This window comes from Macrobrachium nipponense, chromosome 27, assembly GCF_015104395.2.
Source record: "Macrobrachium nipponense isolate FS-2020 chromosome 27, ASM1510439v2, whole genome shotgun sequence".
NCBI classification, from domain to species: Eukaryota; Metazoa; Arthropoda; class Malacostraca; order Decapoda; family Palaemonidae; genus Macrobrachium; species Macrobrachium nipponense.
The window spans coordinates 30,949,922-30,972,236 of NC_087216.1; the positions used below are offsets into that span (position 1 = coordinate 30,949,922).

General features: G+C 44.6%; 1 protein-coding gene across 1 annotated transcript in view; it reads right to left on the reverse strand.

The window, feature by feature from the left end:
- Positions 1–9,626: 9,626 nt before the first annotated feature.
- Positions 9,627–22,315, reverse strand: part of LOC135200655 (tuberin-like) — a 220,006-nt gene continuing 207,317 nt past the window's right edge. The window contains exon 13 of the mRNA XM_064229262.1: positions 9,627–9,721. Within this exon, the coding sequence (XP_064085332.1) occupies positions 9,627–9,721 (95 nt within the window). The remainder of the gene's footprint in view (positions 9,722–22,315) is intronic.

Sequence of the window (22,315 nt, forward strand, 5' to 3'; positions counted from 1 at the left end):
TGCCAAGTAATTCTTTCCACGAAGGAATGCGTTCGGCTAGAACCGACCGAGCATAAAAAGATATGCTCGAGCAATTATATTTATGCGAACAAATTTCGGTAAATATAAAAGCTTAAATGGTGTTGTTGTGACAACACCATAAGTATTAAAATTGAAACTGGAAACTCCTGGGAGGTTGCAGGCAACCCCGAGTTGCAGTTCAATTAGAATACTTCTTGTCTAAGTCGCAATCCGTAGAATAACCAGGATATGCGCCTACCCTCGGACCATTCAACTGCTTAGCAGAATCATGTCGCGAGGTTAATATACGTAGTATATTTGTAGGATTCTGAACAACGATCTCCATCCTAAATTCTTTCCCTTCAAGAAAACAAAATAAGAATTGGAGATCGCCACCGCCTTCGATCTCTAAGAAAGGAGAGAAGGAGAAGTCTTCCCGAAGGAAAGCTTCAATGGTGAACAGAATACCGAAGACGATAGTTCAAGCCAAACTGGATATTTCCCGTCCGTTCTCTCTAATCCAGGGCTGGCCGCCACTGTGAGATATCTTCCTTCGGCGACAGTCCCTTCTTACAACGCTAAGACTCTAGGATTCGAGCATTCGGCGAGATCCCCGATTATCGTGGTAACAATTATTGGGAATACTCGTCTAACTCCCATTGGACAGTGGTCTCGCCATGTGTGCTAGAAATTCTGCAGAATTCAAAGCGCCCAGCGAAACCCCCAAACCGGATTCGTTAAACAAATACGGTTGGTTGTCCTCTCGATTCCCGTAGAAATCGGATATGGTGCAGGGTCCCCTCCTCCACGACCGGTTACATCAGTAGGACCCAAGGTCCCGATAGCGCAGTCCCCAATCGTGGGATCCTACAGAGAAGTCTGTAGGATCCTACCCCTTTCCCTCTTATAGCCGTAAGGAGAGAGGGAATGGGAAAGGAAAGGATGATTGCTCGCCCTTCCAGCGGCACTAGCATTGGAGACGAGAGTAGGAGCAGCCATCACCTTGCGGCGATGGCCTTCCTCCTCCCACCCCCCTCCCGAGGAGGGTCACGAACTCGTGCTGTAGGTAAGCATCTGCCACCACTGTGAACTTCGTCTGGTGGGCCTGATCGACACCTGACAGGAGAAGCCAAAACGTCCTCTGACTCATTCCAGTCCTCGTCGATATCGAAACCTCTCAGGAGGACGGAAGGGGGGGGAGGGGAGAAGAAGAGCTGCAATACTCCGAAAAAACGAGGGGAAGTAGCTTGCCCGACCGGCTAGACCTGAGCGAGCCTTCTCATCCGGAGACGAGAGGCTCTCCTGGTTCAGAACAGAGTCGAGAAGCTCTTATCACGGCAAGCCCATCGTCAGTCTGGTTCCCTACTCGGGCTCGAGAACGACTTGAGCCGTGGAGTCGCGAATCCTTTCCCCAGGTCGTTGTGCTGACGAATCAGTGCAATAACCTTCAGAGAAGGACCAGCAACAGATCCCTGACGGTTGCCTCCAATCACTTGCGCGTACGTCCTGGCTGGTCCAAAGACCATACCTGCACCTGCACGTGCGGCGTCGTGACGGGATCGTGAGCGGCGCATCTCTCACGATCACTCCTATATACCTCGCTCTTCCTGGCGTATGCCAATGAAGTTGAAGTATCGGAGAGACAGACCTGACACTTCCCCCCCCCCCCCCCCCCCCCCCCCCCCCCCCCCCACCACCCCCCCCCCCCCCCCCCCCCGACGGTCGCCTCCAATCACTTGCGCGTACGTCCTGGCTGGTCCTACGACCATACGTGGCACGTGCGGCGTCGTGACGGGATCGTGAGCGCGCATCTCTCACGATCACTCCTAGCTACCTCGCTCTTCCCGGCGTACCCCGAGGAAGTTTAAGGTAGTGGAGAGACAGACCTGACGCTCCCCCCCCCCGCTCGCTGGCAGGACCAGCGTACGTGGGGGGGCGGCAGCAGCCGACACCACCCGCGGTGGGGATCGATCTGCAGGCCTGGCCGTGCTGCTCACTCCCCTGTGGCGAGCCGGCTCGACTGAGCACGTCGACCCCCCCCGTCCCGTGCCGTCAGACGAGCTGCTGCTGGTCGCCCTATCCGCGGCGGTCCCTGTGGGAGCGGCGGTCAGGTGACTTGCAGAGCTCGTTTTTTTGCGGTGAGACCGTGAGCGTCCTCAAGGCGCGTCAAACCGCTGGTACCAGCCAAGGCTGGTACCGATGGTCGGGGGGACCTACTCCCAGCCTCAGCCCGTGGCTGGTCAGAGACCGTCACGTCTACCAGGGTTACCAGCTGGTCGCTGCAAGAGCGGCCGCTGGCCTGGCGAGAGTCACATGATGCGGCTCTCCACCAGCTTCTGCTCCGTGCCGCTGTCCTGGCGCCGAGCGAACTCTGGCGCCAAAATTTTGGCTATACGCTCTCACGCGGGAGATCGTATACTCGGAATTTCTCGCGAACGAGAGACCGAGCCGGAACCTGGCGTAGCAGCAGCGCCGCAAACACCAGGCGAGGAAGTACCGGTGGTAGTCGGTACGCCTCTGGTCCCCGTCTTCTTCTTCCTTGTGGAAGAGGAGACGGACCCTGTTCCCGAAAGAGCAGGAGGACCGGCAGAAGAACCCCCCCGTCCCACGGCGTGGAACGAGCCCTTAGAAGTTCCCGAAGGAGTCTTCTTAGGGGGGAAACCCGGGTTACCAGCTGGTCGCTGCGAGAGCGGCCGCTGGTCCTGGCGAGAGTCACCTGAGCGGGCGCTCACCGCCTTCTGTTCCGTGCCGCGGTCTTGGCGCCGAGCGAACTCTGGCGCCGAAACTTTGGCTGCACGGTCTCCCGACGGAGAGCGTACACTCGGGATCTCCGCGAACGAGAGACCGCCGGCAACCTGGCGTAGCGGCATCGCCGCTAGCACCAGGCGAGGAAGTACCAGAGCTAACCGATACTCCTCTGGTCCCCGTCTATCTCTTCCTTACGGAAGGGGAGACGGGCCCCGCTCCCGAAGGAGCAGGAGGACCAGCAGAAGGACCCCCCGTCCCACCGGGGTGGGACGGGCCCTTAGAAGTTCCCGAAGGAGACTTCTTAGGGGGGGGAGGCCGCCTTCTCCTTCTTCGGCTTATGGGCCTTAGAAGTCGAAGGGAAAGGAGGCAGCAGCAGACGATGAAGACAAAGATGACACCTTCCTCTTCTTCTTCCTCTTCTTCGTCAGCTCACGCAGGACAGTCGTCAGGGGTTCTCCATCCAGCCGGAGGTCGGGCCCCTATTGCCAAAGCAACACGGCCCGACTGCACCTGTCCGGAAGGACCTTGGGACTGGGGAAACACACACCATGGGCAGGAGACCAGCATGGACAGGCGCAGGAACCAGGAGCGACAGAAACAGCAACCAGCTCAGGAGCGGCAGAACAGCGGCAGGGGTAAACACACAAGGGAACAAGGGACCAAGCCAAGCCAGTAGCGGGAACCACATCAGCGGCAGGTACGGCAGGCCCAGCCATCGCCTCGTAGAATCATCGGCACCCAGCGGGAAATCTGGGTACTGGCAGCCGGTCGAGGAGCGAGCTGCTGGAACAGCAGAAGTCTGGGGCAGGCAACAAGAAAACACAGGCGGCGGCGGCATAACCCCCCTCGGTACGGCGGCGACCGGCCCTAGTAGCGGCAGACGGCGTCACCGACACAGCATGGGGAGTGTAGACCAGCGGGGGGAAGCAGCATAAGCGGCCATGGAGGTTGTAGTGTAGACCGTGCCAAGGTCACTGCCCCAGACCTCGCTAGATGCTGCAGCAGATCGTGGATGCTAGCACGCCATGCAGCCGCAATGGTCCATACCATGTCCAAGGTCGTCTCCCACGGATGTAGCACCTGCGGTAGCACAGACAGATTTGTAAGAGGGGTTCCCTCACAGCACGGGGGGGGAGACATGCCCCACCCGAAAGCAAGGAAGACCCCAAAATAAAAATACAACGAGAAGCTGAGCGGGGGTCAGGAAAGAAGACGAAGAATCGGATACCAAGGGAGTCGCGGAGAGCTTTCCGACGACTTCCTGGCAGACCTTCCCTTCCTCTACCCCCGCACAGCAGTGAAAAGTAACATGAAAATGAAACAGAATACTGCACTTGCGATTCACTTCATAGAACTTAAAGGGGAAAAGATCAATTCCCGGGTAAGAGCGGAAACTTGATCCATAATAATATGATGCTATCATAAAATATATATGAAAATGAAACAGAATACTGCACTTGTGATTCACTTTCACAGAAAATCAATCGTAAGGATCAATTCCCGGGTAAGAGCGGAAATTGATCCAAAATTAAATTTGATGCAATTAATAAATGAAAATGAAAAGAATACTGCATTGCGAATCCACTTTCATGCATTCATCCATAAAAATAAGAGGCTCGTGCCGAGCGCAATCACGCTCTCGGCAACGAACGCACAGGGCAAAAATATAATGAAAAGAGTACTTACATCTTTCAATTACACACTTTCGCCCAAAATACATGACTCGCGCGAGCGCGCCCGCCCTCGGCACCGAGACATAATTCAAGGGTATCAATTTCATGAAAAGAGCGGTAAAATCGCCGCATCTACGGCGATAGCTCCATGTTGGCTCATAATTAAGTAATGAACAAAATGAAAAACAGTGTACTTACAGTTTCATTTTCAAGTCAAACAAACCATTAGTAGAAAACACAATATAACAAAGCATACGACGATGAAGCGGGCAGAGCGCGTGACGAACACGTCCTTCACACCCGCGGCCGAAAGCAAAAGTGATTCTTCACCCCTCTCGGGCGCGCGGGTGCGCGCACGATCGGACAAGCAGTTAACTACCGTTCTCACCCCTTGTTCGAAGCTTACGACCGTCCCAGCTGCCGCTAGTTACCTTCCTATTGTAAAGGACCGAGGGTTTGTATTTTACGTATCGGAACAAATGTATTTTGTTGATAAATTCACCATAAATCGAAATATTGTGCTAGAGACTTCCAATTTGTTGCAAAATGAAGGTAAATGCTTGAATATTACTAGAATATAAGCGTTTAGCTTACAATTGCGTTTTTCGACCATTTCGGTAGAGTCAAAGTGGACCGAAGGTTGAAATTTTGGCAATTATAGTTATTTATATGAACAAAATATCTCAAACTGATAAAACTACAACCATGGGTTGTTTTTAGTTGTATTGTGCATGAAATTGCGCACATTTCCATATATAAAACTTTATATAACGGCTAATTTTAAAATGGTGCAAACATTACCACAATCGCACGTATGATGTTTTTCGGAAGAGTTACCACGCGGACGTAAGGAAAAAGTTTATTCATAAATTCACCATTAATCGAAATATTGTGCTAGAGACTTCCAATTAGTTGCAAAATTAAGGTAAATGATTGATTATTACTTAAATATAAGAGTTTTAGCTTACAATTGCGTTTTTCGACCATTTCGGTAGAGTCAAAGTTGACCGACAAGGTTGAAATTGTGGCACTTATCGTTATTTATATGAAAATATCTCAAAACCGTTAAAAGCTACAATCATAAATATTTTTTTTGTTGTATTCTACATAAAATTGCGCACATTTTCATATATAATACTTCCATGTAACGGCTAATTTTAAATGGTACAAAAATTATGTCAAAGTTGACGAAATAATTTCCGAGATGTGTCACAGAAACTTTTTAGTGCGGCAAGAAAGAAATTCGCGCTTGCGCGCCTGCGTACGATTGTAAACAAAACAACACCTTGATCCGTGAACTCCCAGCATCCCCCAAGGCGCGTGATTTAAGAGTTTTTCAGCTGGTAGCCCTAAAAGTATTTTTTCCGCGCAATTTTTAAAAAAACTTTTGTATGTCGACGTAAAATAGGTCCAGTCGGCACCCAAGAGACAAAAAATGTCGACGTAAAATACGTCCAGTCAGTGTTTAAGGGTTAAGGAATGCATGGTAAAAGGTTTCCGTTCCAAGGACAGGTCAACCCCACTGAGAGCTATAACCTGAGCTGTGACCAGAGCTGCTATGCTTTAGACATCACAGCCAAATGACTCCTGGCCACAATCAGAACCACATCAGTTTTCTTAATGAGAGAGATGCTTAAAGAAGTGTGCTGCAATGAGAATCAATCCAATTTACACCTAGCACCTAGAATCACACCACAAGTTGTTTTAGGAGCTAGAACCAAGACTAGAGCTGCTCCAATTTTCATGACTGGTTGCAACCCTGATGACCTTTGTCTCTGACAACCAGAACTGTTCCAGGTTTCATGGCAAAAGCCACTCCAATAGCTCTGATTAACCCTCTTACGCCGACTGGACATATTTTCGTCGATATTTTTTGTCTCTCGTGTGCCGCCGACTGGACGTATTTTACGTCGACTTACAAAAGTTTTTTTTAAAATTCGCGGAAAAATACTTATAGGCCTACCAGCCTAGAACTTTTGAATCACGCACCTTGGGGGATGCTGGGAGTTTACGGATCAAGGTGTTATTTTGTTTCACAATCGTTATGCAGGCGCGCAAGCGCGAATTTCTTTCTTGCCGCACTAAAAAGTATCTGTGACACATCTCAGAAATTATTTAGTCACTTTGACATAATTTTGTACCATTGTAATTGCCGTTACATGAAGTATTATATATGAAAATGTGCGCAATTTTTATGTAGAATACAACAATAAAATACTCATGATTGTAGCTTTCATCAGTTTTGAGATATTTTCATATAAATAACGATAAGTGCAAAAATTTCAACCTTCGGTCAACTTTGACTCTACCGAAAAAAAAATGGTCGAAAAACGCAATTGTAAGCTAAAACTCTTATATTTTAGTGATATCAATCATTTACCTTAATTTTGCAACTAATTGGAAGTCTCTAGCACAATATTTCGATTTATGGTGAATTTATAGAAAAAACTTTTTCCTTACGTCCGCGTGGTAACTCTTCCGAAAAAAATCATACATGCGATTGTGGTAATGTTTGTACCATTTTCAAAATTAGCCGTTATATAAAGTTTTATATATGAAAAATGTGTGCAATTTCATGTAGAATACAACAAAATATAATTGAAGGTTGTAGCTTTCTCGTTTTTGAAATATTTGCATATAAATCACAATAAATAGAAAAAAACCACGTTCGGGTCAACTTTGACTTTACCGAAATGGTCGAAAAACGCAATTGTAAGCTAAAAATCTTACAGTCTAGTAATATTCAGTCATTTACCTTCATCTTGAAACAAATTCGAAGTCTCTAGCAAAATATTTAGATTTATGGTGAATTTTAAAAAAAAAAATATTTCCTTCCCTCCGCGCGTGGATTCTCCGCCACAAAAAATCTCTGAAATGCGTACGTCCCATTCTCGGAATATTTGCTCCGTTTCACATTAGGCATTTCATAGTTTTATATATGAAAATGTGCGCAATTTCATGTAGAAATAAAACGAAAAATATTTTGAAGGTTGTAGCTTTTCTTATTTTCTAAATAATTCCTATAAAAAATATATAAAAAAATTCGACATTCGGTCAACTTTAACTTGTCAGATATGGTCGAAAACTGCAATTGTAAGCTAATACTCTTACCGTATAGTAATATATTCAATCATTTGTCTTCATTTTGAAAGAAATTGGAAGTCTCTAGGACCAATATTTAGATTTATGGTGAATTTTTGAAAAATATATTTGTTTACGTCCACGCGTTTACACGAATTCATGCATTATTTTGTGATAGTATTTTTTTTCTCTGTGTTGCTTTTATCGTTTTTACAATGTTTTATATAACCAAAATGATCGCATTTAGTGTACATTACAACGAAAAAAAGTAACTTGTTACCTTTAACCATTTTGCGCACAGCGCGAATTTGAATACAATTATTTATATGAAATTTCGTTTTTGCCGCTATCATATATCGCATTCATTTTATATATGATTATATTTTTTTATTTTTTCATTTCTGATGGTTGCATCCTAAACTTCAGGCAATGACAAAATAAGGGGCCAAAAATGAACTCTTAATCTTGAAAACTAAGCGCGCTGTGATTTTTTGAAAAAAATATTTTTTCCGCTTCCGCGCTCACGGATCCGAAACCCCTCCAGCATACAGGAAACAATTTTTTATTTACCGCTCCAACGTAAGAGGGTTAATATAACAGAAGCCCAATTTTCCATTCTTCCATAACCAGTGTAGCTCTAATCACCAAAGCTGCAAACAACAAGAGGAACAACAGTCAACAGCAGCAGCCAGAGTTGCATAAAGTGGCCACTCTGGTAATCAGCACACTAGGTACTTCTTTCAGAATTGACACAGGAAAAAGCTGCTTTTGAAACAGGATGCTCATCTCACTAGTGAGATTATGAATTAGAAATGGTGCAGCAACTTGTGCATGTACAACAGCAGAAGTAGCTGCAACTGTACTGGTACAACAGTACCACTGTCCGCCCCTACTCCATTTCTCCCTCTTGTCCCACTCTTAAAATTTTTCAGACATCTTGGAGAATTTTTTTAAGACCATTCAAACAAGTTACTTACAGGTACATGAAGACAGTACAGGTCTCCCAACCCTCAGTATTACAAAGTAGGTCTGAAACAGAGGCTGAGCATAGGAAGGGTATGTAAATGCAAACATCTAGTCTATTTTGTGTATGCAATTTTCTGTCGGACAAAACACAAATTTCATGTCTCTGAGATGATGGGTTCCAATGATGACCTAAAGAAAAAACCGATTCTACAAGGGTTTTTCAGTGGCTGTCCTCTCCACTTACACTGAAAATTTGGTCTAACTTCAAGTGTACAAGGCTTGTGGGGAAACCACTGCTTTTTTCTATAAACCTGACAAAATTTCTCCCAGCCCATAAATTATTCAATTCAAATTGTAGGACAGTTGCTAGAAGCATCGACAATTTGAGGACTGAATCTCAGAAATGGGTTTGTATAAAAAAAAAAAAAAAAAAATTCTGAAAAAATTACACATTTCTCATTCATCAGAAATTAGTAGAGACTACATCCACAAATGTTAGTTTATAATTTAATAAATACTTAGCAGACCAATACTTCAGCCAAGGGGTTTAAGTAAGCACTCACAACTCGTCAACCTAATAAAAAATTGTATACTAATGAGCTTTCCAACAAAACATTTAAGCGAGTTTTAAAAATTTCTACTAATCTGTGGTAGCCCTTTTTGGTAAGGAGGATGCTAATTAAATTATGTCTTGTGGGGTACATAGTGGATTCTACCGAGTCTCTTAACCCCACCTCTTATTCTTTCTTTCTTTTATATAGCATCCATTTCCCGGGTGACTACCTACCGAGCTTCCCAACTTCTTTATCTTTACCCTTCTCCCTCCACGTGACTTGCATACAAACAAAAACTTCTGCCTGATAAAATTTGGTGGTTTGAAAAAAGTACTATCTGTCAGTCACCTTGGGTGCCCATATATCACACAAAAGTTCTCATTAAACTTTCAGGAAAGGTAATACTAAATTCTAGATCTACATCAATTTCCTCATACAATGCGACCCACAGTAAAAACTATAAGGCATCATCGATTTCCTTATAGATAAGTGTTATGCATTTTTATAAGTCTAAATTAAAAAAATAATCAATCTACACACCCTTTTCTTTATTCATGGCCACGATGACTGTCATTGCTGCCTGAATAGGGAAAGATGAGTCACTTCAACCTTGGACATTGATGACTGATCCAGACACTACAATTGTAGAATCTTTTGATGTTAAATCACTGTCTTCATTTGCAGTCTCTGAAGCAATAACTGAAATGATAAAGTTCTGTAAAGATGCTAACTGAAAAAACTTACATTAGTATATCTATTGTCCAAAACCAAAGAAACACAAGCATAGAGTACAGTACATAAAATAGAGCTGAAAACATTCCTAAGCCTTTATGACTCAGTAGATGGAAAAAAAAAAAAAAAAAAAAATAAAAAAAAAAAAAAAAAAAACAGCCTATGATCATACAAAAAGTAAAAGGGTCCTTTCACTGACATTTGGTTACCTGCTGCATTACTTTCTGCCTTTCCCAGAAATCCCTTGAAATGTTTTCAAATGATGCATTAAGAGCAAAAGACAAGTTAAGTAATTTTTCATAAGGAAAGAATCTACAGGTTACGTCAGGTTTGCGCTATGTAGTTCCGTACTTATGGCGCTAGCCTCATGGCGTTGTTGACTGCTTATGGTGCTGTAACCCAGACTTACGGCGCTGTAACAGCGATGTAAGTGCTATTTATTCCCATTACATTATGATGACTTGGGTTAAGACTTTACTTAATAAAATAAAAATTTTGAAATCCAAAACTAATTACAAAAGAACCCACAGTTTTATCTTACAGGCAGTCATATGAGAATTTTTTTTTGGAGAGTTTGACTAATTTTGAAATCCAATATTTTGGTTTAAAAATACAGACTGAATTATCAAGTGTTACAGGTTTACTATATGAAATGACTCTTGAGATAGTCAGTAATACAGTACTAATCTGCTACTTCTCTGGGTTCAAAGACTGTTTAATCCTGCCCTTCAGACCCATATACTTTCTCTTCTTTTGTTGATGCTCACCTGCAGTTACACCACTCTGTTATGACTACTATTTCCTGAATCTTATAATGCTTCTTCAGAGCAAAACTTTGTTATTATTTCTCACTAATAATATGCAAGTGAATCACAAAACAAAAACACAATCAATGGCAGTGTAATCATCTGATCTCTATGATCAACATTTGATGAAAAATGGAAATCAAACTGTTTCTCCTCCCCAAGTCTGAGCTGAATCAGTTTGATCATTTTGGTTTTGGTTTTTTTTTATCTTTTTTGCAATTTAGTTCACATGGTAATAGGCAAGAATAAATGGGATAATTAAGTAATATATGCAAATTTTTTATAAATGTAATATTCTGTTCAGATACTTATCAGCCACTACTCATGTCCCAGTTCCTGCCTGTGTTGTTTATGTTCAAATTTCAATTTACAGGCAAAAGTAATGAATATAACTCCCAAATTTCTAATTATCTAAAACATTTTTAGTCCATTCACGTACTAGACTTAACAAAAGTGATAAATTTGTTATCAGTAATGAATTAAACTCCAAAATTTCTATTTACCTAAAACATTTTTAGTCCATTCAAGTACTAAGACTTTACAAGAGTGACAAATTTTTAGTCAATTTGTATTTTTCATAACTAACAACCTGAGGTCTTAACATTAGGATAAATAATCCAGCACCAGCTGGAAACCGGTCTGTAAAATAAGGGAAAAAAATTAAAGTAATGAGGATACTCCTCACACATCCAAGGGCGCCGCCTCCCAAGTGAGAGGAGATCCCCCACATCAACACCCACACGCCATCCTTCTACCTTCTTCCAATAGTAAGTGAAAGGAAGAAGGAGAAGAGAAATTACCATAACAAAACACGGGACAAACTTTGAAGTTCCCTTGGTAATTCCCAAGCATAAGCTTATTTCCGGATGAATACATGTCCCTCCCGTTACAGGATCAATATCACTTACGTTAAATACATGTCTCATCCTCACGATAAATACATATCTCGTCCTCATGCAGGTCTGAGCCAGTGTTAAACAAAAAGGGTGAAGAATGTAAATGATTATGTTGGCATACTTTAGCCGCTGACTCTTAACACAAGTAGAGGGGGCGGTTACAAGGCTATCACAAAAAGTGGGTTTGTATATTAATTGAAAAACCAAGGACAAACCTTTTAGTATTAATATCAAAGACCGTATATGCATATTAAATTAATACAAAAAATAAACCAAAAGGATCCCAGCGGGAAAAAAGATCAACGACCACTCAGCCGGAGCTCACAAACATGCGTCTTCATCGGAAGACGGCCGAAAGTAAAGTGGAGTGTTTACATCTGGGCAGGCTAGCCTACCCCACGGTAGTTACTGCTTAACCACTTGTTCAAGATTCAACGGCCGTATTTCCCAGCTACGCCGAAAGTACATTCCTATTGTTAAAGGACCCGAAAGGTTTGCATTACGTATTGAACAAACTATCAATATGACTACCATTACTCACCTGTATCAGACCAGTCCAGCAAATGACGTGTCTATTCCTCCCTCAACCAGCACAAAGGAAGAAGGAAAGGTACAAGAGATATAAAGAGACCAGCCAACTCACTCATTCTCTCATCCACCACAATCATCTTCGGTAAGATACAAATGTGCCCTGTTAAGGGCAATGATGAGTTACAAAAATCTGTTGGGCAGCCACCACAGGGCCCAGGGATAAACGTTTCCATAGACCTGTGGACAACATCCTTAAGATGGAAAGAGGTGAAACCTATCATCCTTCACAGAGGGATTCGTGGTCTTGGACACTGACCCCAACCCTTGGTGTGCTTCACATCATACTCAGACCATGCAGCTCGCCCACTCTCTTTGAAAATGTCAAGCCCAGAAGGAAAACCGTCTTGAGCGTCAAGTTCTGTCAGATAAGCGACGGAAAGGCTTATATGGACTTTTAGTAAAACTTCTCAGAACCAAGGAAACATCCCACATCGGAGGCTGAGCTCCCTAGGAGAACTCGATTGCTCAAACCCCTTAACTAGCAAGGAAAGTTCCCAGGATGAGATGTCGATACCTCTAAGGCGTAACAATAAACTCAGGGCTGCCCTGTAACCTCTAATGGCAGAAACGGACAAACATTTCTCATCTGAGTGAAAAAAAAAACCCGTTTACGACACCAATCACAGTAGATCACCCAATTTGCCTTGGTAAACTGCAGAGGTCTACCTTCCGAGACTGCTGGACATATGCCCTGCTGTTCTCTGAGAAAAGCCTCTCGCTCGGAGGAGATACTTTGATAGCCTCCAACCGTGAAGAGACATGGATTCTACTGACTGGTGGAACCTTTCTGCATGCGGCTAACACAGGAGATGCCGCCAAGGGGGAATTTCCCTTGGAACCTCCAACAACGACAGCAGATTAGGAAACCATTCCGCCTGAGGCCACAGAGGGGCTACCAAAGTCATCCTGAGACCCTGCGAACTCATCAAGCCTGTTCAGGAACTTGAATGGATCAAACAAAATAAAATGGAGGGGAGCATACACCTCCAGGTTGTCCCAGGGATGTTGAACGCATCCTCCGCTAACGCTAAAGGATCTGGAACCACTGAACAGAATATCTCCAGTTTCCTGTTGAACCAGGTTGCAAAAAGGTCTAGCATGGGTCTCCCCAACCTGTAAGAGCTTGTCTGGTACTACCTGATGAAGGGACCACTCTGTGCTTAGATCTGATCCTGATGACTGAGTAAGTCTGCAACCACATTCCGTTTGCCTGGGATATACCTGGCTGAGAGCTCTACTGAATTGCTGACCACCACTGGTGAACCTCGACGGTCAAGGCGTGAAGTTTGATGTGAAACTAGACCTCCCAGCTTGTTCACATAGGCAACCACCGTGGTGTTGTCTGACATGAGGAACAGAATGTCCCTCTCTTTCTCCTGAAACTCCTTCAGACCCACAAAGGCTGCCGTCAACTCCAAGACATTGATATGCTGCTGCTTGTCCTCCAAACTCCAAATGCCTGAGGCAATGAGGCACCTAAATGAGCCCCCAGCTTGCAAGGAAGGTGTCTGAAAACAAGGAAGTCCGGTGGAGAGAACGCAGAGGAACACCCTTCAAAAGATTTCGGTCGTCCAACCACCAACGAAGGTCTTCTCTCACTTCCAGAGACAGAAGAACCTTTAACGGGTGATACCCCGCCCGAGACCTGCCGTATCGATGATCATACCCAGGTAGAGAATCCTTTGACTGGGTACAAGATTTGACAGTTTCAGACAAAACCGAAGCAGACGATCTCTCTGCAGCAGCTTCTTCCCTGGAAACCTGCTAGGACCCACCACAATCGTCGAGGTACCTCAGCAAACGGATCCCCTGAGCATGGGCCCAACTTGACACTAGAGAGAAGACCCTTGTGAACACTTGAGGGGCTGTGGTCAGCCCGAAGCACGACTTTGAACTCTAAGACCTTGTCTCTGAGACAGAAGCGGAGGAAGTTCCTGGACGTTGCATGAATAGGGATCTGGAATATGCTTCCCTCAAGCCTATTGACAGCATGACGTCGCCTTCCCTCACAGCTGCCAACACTGAAACACAGGGTCTCCATCTTGAACCTTGTCTTCCTGATGAAGTGATTCAAGGTGGATAAGTTGATCACAGGTCTCCAACCTCCTGATGCCTTGGGCACCAAGAAGATGTGACAGTAAAACCCTGGAGACAGACGCACCACCTCTATCGCATCCTTGTCCAGCATCTTCTGCACTTCCTCCCGGAGAGCAAGAACTTCAGAGAATCTGGAGGATACATCCTCCTGAGCAGTGGCTTGTTCGAGAGGGGGAGCAGAAGTCAAGTGGCAGTAGATACCATACCCGAAGGACATCTACTACCCACTTCTCTGCCCCAAACTCTGCCACTTGGCCCAATGGCCTGCCAGGCGCGCACATCCACACACACACACACACACACACACACACACACACACACACACACACACACACACACATACACACCCCTGGGCCAGGGAGGGGAGTGGGCCTAACCTACTGACGACCCCCTTTACCTCGGAACCCTGGGGACCCTTCTCGGCTTAAAGGAAAACAGGAGCGAAAGGGACAAGGGACGTTGGTCCTCTGACCTAGCTGGGATGAACAGGGAGGCCCTGCCGAAACGAACTCTTTGATGGCCTACCAAGCGACGACCTTCGTGACCGCTGCTGGGCAGGGGGAGGAAGAGGAGCCAGACGTCTCCAAGGACAAGACTCTGACTTAAGACACAGCCTGGTGTGCACTAAACTGTCCTTGGTGTCAGCCCAGCACTGGTCCTATTTGCATCCTCCAGCTCACTCCAAGGGAACAGAAATTGTGATTCCAAAAGATCTCCATTCCTCAACGCCAGCAAGGACTCAGGTCAACTGATCTTTCCATCCTGGATAAAGCCTCATCTCTTCTAATGAAGAAAGATTACCCCCATAAATTAACACTGAGGTGAGCAAGATACAAGAATGCCTTGCCTCCAGACTGCAACAAACTGGCAAGAGAGGAAGCACTCACCAACTCCTCTGGGGACCTGTCAGAAGCTATCTTGGCAATGACCCCCAACCAGATGTCCAACCAAGAAACTGTTTGCAACATGGAGGGCTCCCGTAGACTCCAATACTGAGGCATCCTGTGGAGACAAAAACGGAGCCACCTACCTCACATGCTCCAAAGTCAATCCTGGCTTCAGACGAATGATGTCTGGTGAAGATGACGCGACATCAAATATGCAGAGTTTGTAGCATAGTACTTCTATGCCTCGTGAGAAGTGGGGTAGCACTTGGCAGAACCCACTAGAGCAAAGCGAACCGTCCAGACCTGAAACGAGGCATTAACCTTATGCAAGCCAACTTGACATGCCCCGACGAGGAAGTTGAAACAATGGCTTCCAAGAAGGAAGGAGTGAAAGACGGACCGAGCCTGAGTCCTACTCTCCAAAATTGTTTAACCCACGAATGAGATAGACAGTTCTGTAAACGAAGACAAAAACTTGTGTCTTCCCCTCCAGCTCTGGCACCAGACTGACAATGAGAAGGATGTGCAGGCTCATCTAAAGCGCCTTCCTCGTGTAAATTAACAGAAGAACCAACAGCCAATAGCCAAAATACCAACTAATTCCTGTCTGGGTTGGATCCAAGCACCAACTCCTGCGACGAACCACCTACAACACTAGGGACATCACTACATACTCTCCCAACAGATGACTCTCTAACATGGCCGAGTACAAGCACGTGCGGGGCAGACGTACGAACATGCTTAGGTGAGGAAGCTTGAACACTCGAGACAGACTGAGAATCCCACAGAGTGAAACTCCTGGAATTACCAGGGAGGGGGGCAGGCAAACACTCCTGCTGCACCAACTCCGCACTCACAACTCTTGACAGGTGCATCGAGATCCTTACGGCGACGAATAGGCCCTGGAGGAAAGGAAGCTGAAGCACCTGCAACATGGTGCACGAACGAGGGAGGTTGCAACACGCTCCCGACTTAATTGCAGAGGATGAAGCAGTCAGTGCAGATCACATAGGGGAGGATACAATAACACTCTCAGTAAACACCAAAACTCACAGGAACACGGGTGCGCTGCTCCTCACTCGCAGACGAAGAAAGGGCAAAGTCCTTAGCCTTCCAACGCTTGACATGCCGACGCAGAGGATGGTGTAGAAGGAGAGGAAGACAGCACTAGCTCCATTACACAATCTCTTTGCAGGAGGTGGGGGCGACGCAACACGCTTGCTTCCTATCCTCCCCCAGCCTACATGGCAGCAAACTTATCTTCTACCACCTGGCATAAGGTCTCAAGAGGATCAGCAAGAGAACGGGCTGACGACATGGCAGCAAACAATGATGACACAGACGAGCGAGGCAATGCAGCGGAGACAACTGGGAGTGACGACATCAATGGAAGTGACATCACAAGTGATGATGTCACGGCTTCCCCTTGATCTGAACGGGGAAAGACGCCACTGGCGGGGGATACAAAATGACTGACCCCGTGATGTCACTAGCGGGGCTGACACCATGGCTTCCCTCTGACTTGAAGAAATGGCAATCATCACTGGCAGAGCAATACAATGTGGCTGACCTCAGCTACCCACGAAGATGAGGCCAGGAGGAGGGGGTAGCGAGCATCCAAGAAGTGCGTCAGCAAACCCTCCAAGGAGGGTGACCCTGTAGCCCAAGCATCCCCCAAGGCGCCGCCATTTTCGATGCCTATGACTCTGAAATAGAAGCCTCCTCTCTCTCGGGAATCAACAAACAAACTATGAGGAAGAGGGGGCGACATTACAAAAATCAGCCGTGAGGGCCTCCCGATACTTCTAACGACGAATCGATGGAAGAAAAGGAAGGGTCAAAGGCACAACACTAGCATGGGGTGTGACAGCACAGGAGATGAAGCATCGGAAGAGAGTAAAAACCCTCCCAAGAAGGAAGAGTAGAAACCCTACAATGCTCCCTCTTACTATAAAATAACTTCCACTGCTCTCTATGCCACACAGCACGGCATTCCGTGCAGGGATTTGTTATTGCACAAACGTTGGAATGGCACCTACTACAAGTAAACGTATGAAACCTTCGCAGCTGAAGCCAAAAAACGAGAACACGGAAAACCTAGAGTTCAGGGGCACACATGTTGACGAGGCCAAGAAGGAGCATAAGCAGCCATAATAACAGCACATACACACACACACACACACTCAAACACAAGCGAAAACAGGCAATGAACTGGGTAAAGGCCAAGGGAGGTCAACCACACTCTCGTCCAGGTCGGGGTTTTAATTTTAAGAAAGATTAACGACTGTGGCGTGGGTGTATGGTCCTTGGACCACTCTTCACCCAAAAAATAAAGCACGTTACCAGTATCTCATAAGATTCCTTGATTTCATCTGCGATTTAACCACATCCAGCTGGGCGCTAGGAATTATCCTATTGTTGAGACTGAAGGTTTGTTCGCAGTATGAACAAATGCTGTGGCACTGTTACGTTTTTACAAGGATGTAACAGTCCTGACTCAAAGATGAAGAAGAAACTGATCTTCTCCTCTTGGCCCAAGGATCAGTCACGAAGTCCTATTCGAGTGTTTCTCAGACTCTATCACAGCCGCAGTAGAGAAAGCTTCCATCAGTTGCTTTGTTGACATTTTACAACTGCTTCTTGTGCTTTCTTGTAATAGGTTGTGATAGTCCTGGCTTGAAGGAGAACAAACTATTCTTCTCCTCTTGGCAAAGATGATAAGTCACAAAGTCCCTGATTTGAGCGTTCTCCGACTCTACCAACTTCTCTGCTTTCTTATGAATGAGGGATGTGACAGTCCTGCTTCGAAGATGGAGAAGAACTAGTCTTCTCCTTTTGGCACGAGGATTAGTCATGAAGTCCCTTATTCTCCGATTGATTGGAGAACTCACTGGCGTCATTGTTATTTGTATACTTGCTATTTCTCGTATGCCTGCAATTTCCCCCAAAACATGCTTCACTGAATCAGAGTGTAGTTGTACAGTACCCTCAGACATTAAAAAAGCAAGAATGGAAGCAAGTCTCAGCGCTGGCTGCAACTGTGATGGCAGGACGCCGATGTTTTAAGACAGTCACTGAGCATCCTTGAAATGTGACATCAGCCCACGACAGGAAGCGCAAGGTTGCTGTTGTTATTCCGACTTTTAAAAAGGCGTAGATATCCAGGCGTTCATCTGCTTCTTGTGAGATCTAGGAAATCTTATCGAAGCATGACAAAGCTCCATGTTCGTAAAATTACCAGGAAATCCCACGCACAAACAGATTCAAAGCAAACAGGGCAAACTAAAACTGGCTTTACAAGGTCGGAAGCAAAGCACGTCCTCTCTTAGTAGGTGGTCAGAAAATAACTAACATGGTCATGAGTTAAAGAGGGGTATGTGGGTGTCTCCACATTACTCGTGACCAAGCACAGATGCCCAATAGTCACTTGCGTACACAATTTTTTATTACTGGTTTCCAGCTGGTGCTAGATTATTTATCCTAATGTTAAGACTGAGGGTTTGCTTCATATGAATAATTGTGAATTAAATTAAACTTAATTATATGTATTAGTATTATTCCCTTATTACAGAGTAAACCTTTTGGTCTAGACTGCTATATTTGTCTTTTATGATAACATCAAGGTTGATCTGCCAGCTTTCAAAGCTTGGTCCCCTTTCATAATGGAAGGCTCAGACTCTACACTAGTGACTCTTGCTCCTTCCCAATTAAGTCTAAAAATGGAATGATGAGAATCACCTCTTTCTCTCCACTGTGACAATGTAGTCATGCAGATTGCTATAAAGATATCGTGAAGGACTTTCTTGACCAAACTAGTTGCTCAAGGAAAACATATGAGCAATTGTTGATTACTGTTTCTCAATAACAGCCAACATTATTTGTTTTTGAGTCGTGTGAGAACAATGATCAATGATTGCTTATATGTTCCTTGAGCAACGAGTGAATTTCTACTATGGCCTCTAGCTCTATCCCTGGATATTTCACTTCTCCACACCACAAGACAATCTTCGACTATCCTCTCCATCCTTTATACCTGTCCTTTATCCCACTAAATTTCAGACAATACCTTCTACACCTTATCTCCCTTTGTTTACTATCTGATCTGTCCATCTTTAGGCGACTATGTTCTGCCTACTAGTTGAATTTTTATTCTAGCCCAATCTCTCCTACATGCAACAATCTTACAATCTACCCACCTGTTCATGTTCCTCGTCCCAATATAATTCAGCTCGAGTCTTTGAACAACACCTCTACAAGACTTACAACCCACAAATTCCTATAAGACAGAGAACTCTCTCCTAACAAAGCAAACTCCACATCGGTCTCTCCTATTCTGCCCGCTCTGCTTACATTTTCCACAACCCCATGCCGTCGCCATCTTTTCTGTATAACAAACACATCCTATAACGTCACAACACATGTATGTATATCTTAGTTTTACAGACCACTGAGCTGATTAACAGCTCTCCTAGGCTGGAGGCCCGAAGGATTAGATATTTTTATGTGTACAGGAACCAATTGGTTACCTAGCAACAGGACCTACAGCTTATTGTGGGATCCGAACCACATTATATCGAGAATGAATTTCTATGACCAGAAATAAATTTCTCTGGTTCTGCGTTCGCCGAGCCGAGAATCGAACTTCGGGACACCGACTGGTAGCCGAGCGCGAAATTCACCCGGCCAACGTGGAACCATGTCACAGTGCAACTTCAATACATTAAGACATTTACTAAAATTAAACATATGTTTTCCATACATTGAACAATGTCCGCATTTCAAACAATAAGGAAACTAAAAAAAATAAAATAGACTGAATAAATTGATAAATATCTGAGTTTAGTCAGCAAGTCCCTCACCATATCTATATAACAATCTGCATGACTACAGTGTTGCAGTGGGAGAAAGAGGTACAGTAGTACCTCGAGATACGAAAGGCTCTACTTACGAAAAACTTGAGATACGAAAGCCAATGCGAAAAATTTTACTGCTCTACATACGAAAAGTTTCAAGATACGAAAGGTTGTTGCTGTAAAGTCCAAAGATTCGCCCGGACCACCGAGAACAATTTTAAAACTCCCGCGCCGCCAACTGAGTAAGCTCGCCACCATCCTCCCGCTCTCCCATTGGTTCCTGATGCTAGTCACCCCATAAGGTCCTGGCTCTCCTATTGGTCAGCATCTACCCCTTGTGCTTTAAGTATTCTATTGGTAAAAGGATGCTGTAAATTGAAAAACTTATTCATGCAATACATTTAATAAAAAAAACATTAGGTAAAGATAGAATAAAGAATAGAAATGAATGGTTATTACTACTGTTTGGTAGTTTTCAGTAGTTGAAGAGAGATATGAAAATTTATGGCTTACTGTGTACCAAAGTGATTGCTTAGCGATCGTTCGATACTCGTAAGTGCTGGATGTAACACAGAGTTTGGAAGCTTTTTTTGTTTTTTTTTGTTTGTTTATTATAGTTAATGGTTACTTAATAATTATTTGAAATAGTACATGCAATACATTTAATAAAAGAAATTGTGAATTAGATATCATAAAATATAAAATAAATCAGACTGCCAACAAATACGTATTTTTTAGCATTCTTCTTCTGTTTTATTATTACGTTACGTATAGTGTTTCATTATAGCTGTCAGTAACTCGGTATCTCCATTAGGTAAAGATAGAATAAAGAATAGAAATGAATGGTTATTATACTGTTGGTAGTTTCATTAGTTGAAGAGAGATACTAATGACAATTTATGGCTTACTGTGTGCTAGGAAAATGATTGCTTGGCGTTCGTTCAATACTCGTAAGATGGGTAAGAGCTGAATGTAAACAATTGATTGGAAGGTTTGTTTTTTGTTTGTTTGTGTATTATTATAGTTAATGATTAATTAATAATTATTTGAAAATGAGTACATACTGATATTTATACATTTTGTTGGCATATTCTAAGCTTTTAGCTCTTAGGTTTAGATGTCAGAATCATAGACTAGGCTACAGTAGCAACCGCTAACATAGGCTAGGCTTATTGCTAAGGGACTTATGCTAAAGTCCTAATATATGCAGTAAAAATGGGGTGAATTGCATTACATGCAGTTGAATATTACTCAAGTATGTACAGTATTTTGCCTTTTTAGAGTCATATTTCTTCCGTCGGATCGGCGTCGTAACCCTAGAACATGTTTTTGGAGGGCTTGGAACGGTATTAGCCATTTTACATGTAAAATGTGTTCCAAGATACGAAAAACTCATGCATACGAAGGCCGCCCCGGAACGGATTAACCCTCTTAACGCCGATTGGACGTATTAAACTCGAGTCAAAATGTCTCCCGTATGCCGATTGGACGTACCATACGTCGACTCAAAAAAGTTTTTTTTTAAATTCGCGGAAAAATACTTATAGGCCTACCAGCCGAAAACTTTTGAATCACGCGCCTTGGGGGATGCTGGGAGTTCACGGATCGAGGTGTTATTTTGTTTCAAAGCGTGACCCAAGTGCGCATGCGCGGAATCCTTCCTTCTCGCTCCAGCCAGCATCATCGTAGCATCACTCCGTCAGCGATCTTTGGCCGGCAATCGTGTTTGACTGAGCTTGTGCGAGACTTTGAACATTTGTGTTGGTACAGAACGTTCAATAGATGTCTGAACGTCGTATGACACGCGAAAGGCGCGTTTTACCGTCGGAAGGGATCGTGTTAGAAGAGTTTTGGACTTGGATGCTGGCGAAGGACCCAGCACCCAACCTGACCTCGCTCCTCAACGCCGTTCTGTGCGACCACGTGTCGATGAAAGTGCTTCGAATGTCTCATTTGCCGTTAGTAACCCCAAGGAAGCATCGTGCCGTCCTTAGGGGCATTCGTAGGAATTTTGGGAGGGCTCAAACCAAGGGACATTGACGATTATTTATCGGAGCTCGATCGAGAGCATTTGGCAAGTTCTCATTTTGATGGCGGTTGGTCATCCAGTGACGAGGACATTACTCCCGATCATAGTGTATGACGAGGATTATTTGCCGCCCCAATGTCCGTTCGAGGGGTCACATCCTTGGAAAGTGAACTAGAATTTAGTAGTTTTAGTGCTTATGAGGGGGAATCTGAGGAGGGGGAGGACGATGATTTAGGATCAAGCTTTGTTGCCGATGATGATGGGGATAGAAAGCGAAGGCTTGAGTGAGGGAGATGGGCCAGTGAGGGGGGTTCATGTGGGAAATCGTGCCCCCGCGCGCGCAGCAGGGGCACGTAGAAGGTCGGATAGTCGTGCTAGCCAAGGGTCGTCCGAGAGCGACGA